At 65.7% G+C, this 8052-nt stretch overlaps 1 protein-coding gene across 1 annotated transcript; it reads left to right on the forward strand.

Annotated features, from left to right (window-relative positions):
* The first annotated feature begins 273 nt into the window (after window positions 1-273).
* On the forward strand, window positions 274-4743 carry SIVA1 (SIVA1 apoptosis inducing factor). Its single transcript, XM_069559511.1, has 4 exons — window positions 274-475; window positions 2549-2743; window positions 3418-3574; window positions 4553-4743. Exons 1-4 carry the CDS (start codon window positions 358-360, stop codon window positions 4611-4613), a joined length of 531 nt encoding a protein of 176 aa, XP_069415612.1. The 5' UTR covers window positions 274-357; the 3' UTR covers window positions 4614-4743.
* Window positions 4744-8052: the final 3309 nt, after the last annotated feature.

The raw sequence follows: 8052 nt of genomic DNA on the forward strand, positions 1-8052 counted from the left end.
TGTGTCTCACGAGTCCCGCCCCCACGTAGTCCCCAGCCTATCCCGCAGCGCTTTCGCATCACACCGCCTTCCTATTTCCCTGCTGGTGGCGCGCCCGCTCTGACCCTTGACCTCTCTCTGGACTTTCCCGCGCCGCTGAGTCCCGCCTCCCAGAGCAAGCGCTCCGCCCCCGCCCTCGCTCTGGGCCTATCCCGCGTCGCGCCGCACACGAGTCCCGCCCCATCCTCTCCCCAGACCTATCCTGTGTCGCGCCGCGTATTAGTCCCGCCCCCCGCTCCGCGCCGGGTTGGCGCGCGGCTGTGACGTCACGGGCAAGAGAGGCGCGGCGGCCGAGCGGAGCCGCTCCGGGCCGCGGCCATGCCCAAGCGGGGCTGCCCCTTCGCGGATGCGGCCCCGCTGCAGCTCAAAGTGCGTGTCGGCCAGAGAGAACTGAGTCGCGGCGTGTGCGCCGAGCGCCTCACACGAGAGATTTTCGGTGAGTGCTGTGAAGCGGGGCTGGGCGGGGGGTCCCCACCGGCCGCGCCCGCTGGAGCCGGTGCCCGTGTTCCCCGCCGCCTGACCGGGCTTAGGATCCGCGAGAAGGACGGCGTGAATGCTCCCGCGTCCACGACCTGCCCCTTCCGCACCTTCCGAAACGGACGGCTTCTGCGTGGGGCCGAGTCGGGGCTCGGTCCTGCGGGAATACTGGACTCACAGGGACCCGCTCTGATCTGACCAGCCCAGCGATAGGCCTCCGGGTCCCGCCTCCCGGGACTCGTCCCGGTGGGAAGGTCGGCAGAGGCACCCCTTCAAACCCGAGAGGCTTGTGTGGAGCGCGCCCTCCTTGCCAGGCGGTGCCGCTGCTGAGGGGGCCAGTCGAAGGAGGACTCTCTAGAGGGGCAGACACGGGTCACCGAAGGACCACCTGCAGGCTGTCAGGTCTCCTGGAGGAAGAGTCAAAGCCAGATCCTGCGGGGTTAGACAGGCAGAGAGGGAAAGGAAGGAAATTTCCCGGCAGAGGGAACAGCCTGTGCGAAAACCGGGGCGCTGGAGTGTGCTGTCCGGCTCTGCACGGCTGCACTGTCCAGTTGAAAAATGTGAGGGCCCTGACCTAAGCCTTCTCCTCTGACTTCTTCAGGCACGTTTTTGAGTGCATGGATAATACTGACATCGCTTTGGAGAGATTAGCAGGTGATGTAAATAAGTGAAGCCTAGGGTACTTGGGCCAGACTGCAACTGTTACTCACTCTCTCAGGACCTTCCAAAAACGAAAACACTGCAAACAGAAGGGAGGGCTTCCCTGGCGTCTCAGACAGTAAAGAACCCGCCTGCAGTGCCGGAGGCCTGGGTTTGATCCCTGGAGGATCCCCAGGAGGAGGGCACGGGAACCCACTCCAGTATTCTTGCCTGGAGAATCCTATGGACAGAGGAGCCTGGTGGGCTACAGTCCATGGGGTCGCAAAGAGTCAGACACGACTGAGTGACTAACACACACACATAAGTCAGTCTAGCTCTTGACCACAGTGTCCTGGACCATTTGCAGAGCTTGGCCCACGCAGGGCCCATCAGGGAGGGGGTGCTAGGCTCCCTGGACATTCTCTGAGAAGGACAGGGCCTTGTGAGGCCCGTGTGAACTCATGTGTAATGATTTCCAAGTCTTAAACTCTCGCCTCTTTATGTTGAACTGGCCACAGGCCCTTGAAGACAAGTGTTAGTCTGGCCACATGACCTGCCCCCTGCCCAGTCCCATCCTGTTACAAACGGGGAGACTGGAGGAGGAGGAGCTGGGTGTGGCAAGCTGCCATCACTTCCGTGAGTTATCAGCTGTGTGTTTCTGTGATATCACCCAGCACCAGCAGCTTCTAAGGTCTCCACCCTAGCTCTGTTGGGACAGAGCAGAGAACCACAGAGCATTGCTGGGCTGGCATTTAGCATTTCACCTTGCGAAAGCTGCTGCTCGTGGCTGGGGAGATGTCCAGGCCCCACAGAGGTCTGGAAGGTTCTGGGGTACCTTGTCAGGAGCCAGCTGTGGCTGTGCATTTTGCCAGCAGCTCTGCAGTAGCCAAAAGGTTGCAGGCTCAGCCCTGAGTTTCTTGCTGTGCTTTAGTTGGCTATCCACAGTGCAGAAGGGAATGGAGACGGAGATGGCAGCCCACTCCAGTGTTCTTGCCTGGAGAATCCCAGGGACGGAGGAGCCTGGCGGGCTGCCGTCTTTGGGGTCGCACAGAGTCAGACACGACTGAAGCGACTCAGCAGCAGCAGCACAGAGCTTCCTCTGTCAGAGGAGGCCTGCTTGTGGGTTCTGGGGAGGAGGTGAGGCCACACGTTGTGAAAAATGAGCAGAGTGACGGGACGGGGAGCCCAGGTGGGGCTGCAGGCTGCAGAACCTGGCTGGAGGAGGTGCCTGCTGAGCCCGGGCCAGAGGGCAGCCTCGCCAGGGGCAGCTTGGTCCCGGGTGACTGGAAATCTGCTCAGAGGAGGGCTCAGCACGCACAGCTCCAGGGACAGGCGGCCCCGCAGGGGCTCCCGTACCGCAGGGGTGTAAGCGGGCAATGCTTGTCCTCCCCAGAGAAGACCACGCAGCTTCTCTTCCGTGGAGCCCAGGCCTGCATGGACCCTGCATGGGAGGAAGGCTGCGCCATTGTCCACACGCCAGAGTCCCCGAGGCCCGGCCCCACAGAAGCCCCTCGGGCCGCGCGTGGGCAGATGCTGATCGGGCCCGACGGCCGGCTGACCCGGAGTCAAGCGCAGGCCTCCGAGGCTGGTGAGTAAGGCGGCCGGCAGGCGCTTCCCAGGTCTCTGCTGCAGACAGGATGGGGTGGGGGCTCTTCCTCCTGGAGCTGGGCCGGAGTCTGATGCCGGGAGTGGGGCGAGTGCCTGGAGGTTCCCGCTGCAGGAGGCGCTCCCCGCTCTGATGTATGGGAACTGTGAGCAGCTCTGAGTGTTCAGTCAGAAAGGAGCAGGCCCCCCCTGGGTGGCCCGCGTGGGCGTCCTGCCTGCTCCCACCTGGAGCTCTCATCCGCATCCCTCTGCACTGTGCTGTAGACTCAGACCGTCACGTGCGTCACAGCTAAACCCCCACCCCTGGGGGCCCAGGAAGCCCTGTGTTAAGCCAGTACACAGGGGCCACACTTGGAGACGCAGCTGTGAGATGCGCCAGGGGTTGAAGGCCTGGCGAGTTCTGCTGCAGGTGGTCAGGGGAGGAGCTAGCCCAGGCTCCCGGCCTCTGGGTGGTGAGAGTTCCAGGTGGGCCTCACGGAAGCCGGCTAGGATCTCCCCCTGGTGAACGGGTCCCAGTGCCATGCTTCCACACAGGTTGAGTAGTGGTCGGTGAGGTGCTGGAGGAGGGCAGCCCGCTGTCCTCCGGGAGGCGAGGGGTGGCCCCCAGCGCCAGGGTTCCCGGTCACCTTTGGACGGACCAGTGTTTCTTCCACACAGACCCAGCTGGGGCGGCGTCGGGAGCCTGTTCATCGTGCGTGCGGGCCGTGGACGGGAAGGCCGCGTGCGGCCAGTGCGAGCGGGCCCTGTGTGCACGCTGCGTGCGCTCCTGCTGCAGCTGTGGAGCCGTGGCCTGCGCCCTCTGCGCCCTCGTGGAGTGAGTGCGGGCCCTGGGGCGGGGGGCTCCCCTCGTGGAGTGAGTGCGGGCCCTGGGGCAGGGGCCTCCCCTCCTGGAATGAGTGCAGGCCCTGGGGCGGGGGGCTCCCCTCGTGGAGTGAGTGCGGGCCCTGGGGCGGGGGGCTCCCCCTGGTGGAGTGAGTGCGGGCCCTGGGGCAGGGGGCTCCCCTCCTGGAATGAGTGCGGGCCCTGGGGCGGGGCCCCCCCTTGACCAAGTGAGTGCGGGCCCTCCTTGTCCTCTCTCCTCCCCCAGCTGCCTGGTTCCCAAACACCCACAGAGCCCACCGCTCACCCTGCCTGGTCTCGTGGCTGTGGTGGGCCGGGCACCCTGCCCTGTGTGATGAGCTCATGACTTGCTCCAGAGCTCCCTGGAGGCCGGGCTTTGGCCTCCGAGCTGCAGTGTGGCCCTGCCACGGCGCCCTGCCCACGCCTGGTGGACCAGTCGGGCCCCGGCTCCGGCGGGACTGTGGCCTGGGCCGCCGCTGAGAGCCGGGCCTGGGCTCCTGAGTGCTGATGCTGTGGCTCCTTCCCCCGGGCGGCCTCCTGCCCTTGGCTGGGTTGCCTCTTCCTTGCCCCGCTGGAGCCGGCGGAGGCCAGTCAGCCCTGCCGCCCAGCTGGGGCCTGCCCGGGGCGGCAGGCCAGCGTCAGGCCTGAGCTGCGCTCTGCCTGGCAGGGCCTCTCCGGTGAGCGCCCCGTTCACTGTCACCCCCTGCAGGTGGACACCCACCGCGGGCTGGTGTCTTGGGGCTGAGGGGGTCTCCTCGGGGTGCCCCTTGTCAGCAGGCTCCACACTCTGGCCTCACCCCAGGCCCCCAAGCCGCCTCCCTCAGGAGCGTCTGGCCATGGGGCCCGGCCGCCTGGGTGCGGGGCCCCTTCATGGCTGCCTCCGTCTGGGCCGGGCTGGTACGCAGCTCACGGGGACTCAGCCCTGACGCAGCCCCTCTCTCGCCGGTCTCAGCTACGGGGGCGACCTTCACGAGAAAGTGCTGTGTTCCAGCTGCGCCGTGTTTGAGGCCTGAGCCTGCGCGTGGACCGCCGCCTCACCTCCACCGCCCCGCCACAGCGGCTGAGGGACCGGGGGCGGGTGCCTTTTCTCTCTTGTATTTTGTGCCCCCGACCACTGAAGACAATAAAGCCTCTATATTTGGACGAGAGGGCTCAGTTGGCGGCGCTCCTGAGGCCTGTGACCTGCCGGCCCCACACGGCAGCACCCTGAGCCCTCGGGTGGGCCGAGTCTCAGACCGTCCCTGCAAGGCCACCAGGCACACTGCCGTCTCGGGGCCCCTACCCAGGAGGGTGGGTTCTGGCCAGGGTCGCAGCCCACGGGGCCTGAGGAAGGCAGTGGACAGGCGGGCTGCAGGCCAGTTCCCATACACGGACCCCCACAGCGCTGCCCGCCAGGCTCCGCCCATGGGCGGGCAGCCTGCCTCCCTGGAGAGCGTGGCAGAGCAGAGAGGTGCGCGGGGCGGGCAGCCGGGGCACTGGCGGCTGGAGGGTCAGTGACAGCAGTCCTTAGGGCCAGGACTGGGCCTGGGCCAGGGCAGGGTTTGCCCCCATGGGCGGAGCCTGGGACCCCGGAGCAGGGAGACGGAGGGCCGTGAGGGGGCTTCAGGTCTAAGAAAGGGGGTCACAAGTGAGTCCCGGGTCTTTTGAGCTGAGAACACTCAGAGGCCGCCTGGCTCAGCCCCGGGAGCGCGGCTCAAACCCGTTCGGCAGTCAGCCATCCTCCTCGGGGGTCACCTTCGGCCCCGCGTCCGCCTGCAGACTGTGACCCTGGCAAGCACAGGAAGAGAGGCTCAGTGAAGCTCATCGCTGGGGACACAGGTCGCTGTCGGGAGGAGTGGCCTCGCCCCCGTCAGGGTGCCCGTGCGCGGCTGTGGCCAGCAGGCAGTGCAGCGTCGGGGCAGCCCCGCAGTGAGTGACCGGCGCCCCCACCTCTGGCAAACACCCTGCAGGGAGGCGAGCCTGTGCACCCGTGTTCACAGCAATGCCGTTCACAGGAGGGCAGAGGACCTTGTCCATCTGGGGGACAGGGCTGAGCCAACACGGCCCATCCCTGCAGTGGAATCGGGCCTGGCCTTACGAAGGAAGGAAACCCTGACAGACTACAGGACAGACAGACCCAGCGGTGTCGTGCTGAGGGAAGTAAGCCAGCTGCAACAGGGCGGGCCTGCAGCTCCACGCGGAGCAGGGCAGCGGAGGGGCAGGCTGCGGGCGGGGCGGAGGTGGGCAGTGAGTGGAGGGAGAACGGTTTCAGTCTGCGAAGGTGAAGGTTTCTGGAGGAGGTGGTGGTGGGGGACACTGAACGCCTCCACACTGGCCGAAGCGGTAAACTTGGCCTGTCTTACCAGCTGAGGGTATTTAGAATGTTACAAAGACAGTTGTTGGAAGCAAAAATAATGTGTGTTGGGGATTTTGAACGTGATGGGAACAAACTGTGAGCCCAGCACAGAGCTGGGACATGGAGGTGTGCGATCTGAGGACTCTGTGTGGATCGCTGGGTCTCGGAGGCAGGCTGGTGAGTCGGTTACAGGTCCAAGCACAGCCAGGCCACAGCTCCGACCTCCCTGCAGAGAGCGCTTGTTCTGCGCGTCCCGGAACTGAAACAGCGGTGGGGAAGCTGATGAAATAAGCCATAAAAGAAAATGGGATGGTAAAGAACAGTCATGAATCCAAAATGAGGCAGAGAAAGAGGACAGACGGCATAAAGCAGCAGCGAGGCGTCCAGGAGAGCAGCACGGTGGTGCCCAGGCTCAGCCTCGGCTAGATCCAGTGCTGGAGGCGGGCCCGGCGCCCCCGAGGGGCCAAGACCCTGACAGCCCAAACAGCAGCAAGAGCAGCCACCCTCTTGTCGACAAGAAGTCCTTTACGAGTAGAGAGAGGCAAATTCAGAGTGGAAGGCCGGGCTGAGTGTCTGTTGGACGATGAGCCTTGAGCGGACGTTCCTGGGCTGGCATCTCCTTCGGGGAAGGCCCTGACCCTATGCCATCCCGACACCAGCCTGGCCGGCCCCTAGTGGGTGCTGGCCTGACCCGTGGGCACCCCAGATGCTAAAGGCGCTTCTGCTCCCATCTCCCTGTCCCTCAAGGGGCTGGCCTAGTGAAGGACAGGGTAGGACATGGGCAAGCATTACCGCCTCCCTTGCAGGCCAGGCTGCCCTGCTGGGCCTCACTGCCCCCGGGGGCCACGATTCACCAGGCCCCTCCAGGTCTGCTGTGGCCTTGCCGGCCAGGCCAGGATGGCCCCGCGAATTTCTCCCCGAGATGCCCAACTCCCCGCACCCCACTACTCTGCCGGGGAGGTGCCTCCACAGCCCCGCCTCCGGGGAGGTGCCTCCACAGCCCTGCCTCCGGGAAGGTCTGGGTGTTCTGGGGTCTTCGCCCCTGGCTCATCCCCTCTTGGCCCAGCCCTCCTGGATGGGACACAGGAAGGTCACGCTTGTGTCCGTGCCCATGACCTTGAAGCCTGTCCCAGGCCAAGGAATGCCCCTGGGGCCATCACCCCATCTCCCAAGGGGGTCCCGTGGGAAGGAGTGGCTCAAGCCCCTCTCCCTGGCCAGCTGCCCCCACCACGCCCCAGCTTCAGCGACGCCCCCCGGGTTTCCACACCGCACTGGCCACATTGGGGTGCCATTGCTTCAAGTCTGGGGGTCACCGGGCACTGCTGTATCATCTGGTCTCCACCTTTCCCCCTGGTCTATGGTGTTGAAATGCACGCCTCCCCGACCCTGCCTTCCCCTCTCTGGGGCACATGCATGCGTGCAGGAGTGGGGCTGCCGGGCGCCGTGGTGGCCCCAGCTCTGCTTTGAGGCGCCTCCGTACCATTATCCACGGGCCGTGCCATGGTGCGCTCCCACCGACAGTGCACAGGCTTCCAGTCTGAAGCCGCCTGTGTGTTTCTGAAATGGGTCTAGAGCACGCTCAGCAGGCAGCATTTGGCGTGTCTGGTCTCCAAGAGAGCTGCTGTATACTAGAGTGAACTGGGCGGCTCCAGAGGCACCCCCAGGCCTGGACAGACCTCCAGCACCCCACACTGCTCAGGCACCCCGTCCAGCAGAAGCGGGCAGCCACCCCACTCCAAGGAATGCCTTGTCAGGGTCCCCTGCCCCGGAGCCTGGAGAAGAGACGGCGGAGTCCACTAGAGGGGAGGGCAAGGCCCCGCCCCTCCCTGCAGGTGCTGATGGCCCGCCCGGAGGCCGGCGCTGCGCGGCAACGTCTCTCTGCACCCACCAGGTGGCGCCCGAGGCCCATCCCGCTGGGCCCCTCCCAGCTGTCCCGGGCTTGCTGCGTGACCCCTGGCAGGCTGCCCTCTGGTCCTCTCAGGTCCCAGGGCCTGCCGGTGGCTGGAGTGTCTGTCCTAGCCAGCAGTGGGCCCTGCAGGGTCCCGGTCCATCCTGGTGGTCAGGCCTGCTGCATGGATGGTGCTGCTGGGCAGACAGCTGTGCAGCCTGGGTGGCCT

Source organism: Ovis canadensis, chromosome 18, assembly GCF_042477335.2.
Source record: "Ovis canadensis isolate MfBH-ARS-UI-01 breed Bighorn chromosome 18, ARS-UI_OviCan_v2, whole genome shotgun sequence".
Classification (NCBI taxonomy): domain Eukaryota; kingdom Metazoa; phylum Chordata; class Mammalia; order Artiodactyla; family Bovidae; genus Ovis; species Ovis canadensis.

Excerpts from the sequence above, each read along its gene's own strand:
- SIVA1 (XM_069559511.1), top strand. The coding sequence starts at position 358 with ATGCCCAAGCGGGGCTGCCCCTTCGCGGATGCGGCCCCGCTGCAGCTC. Across the intron at positions 476-2,548 it reads CCTCACACGAGAGATTTTCG|AGAAGACCACGCAGCTTCTC; the intron begins GTGAGTGCTGTG and ends TGTCCTCCCCAG. Across the intron at positions 3,575-4,552 it reads GCCCTCTGCGCCCTCGTGGA|CTACGGGGGCGACCTTCACG; the intron begins GTGAGTGCGGGC and ends CGCCGGTCTCAG.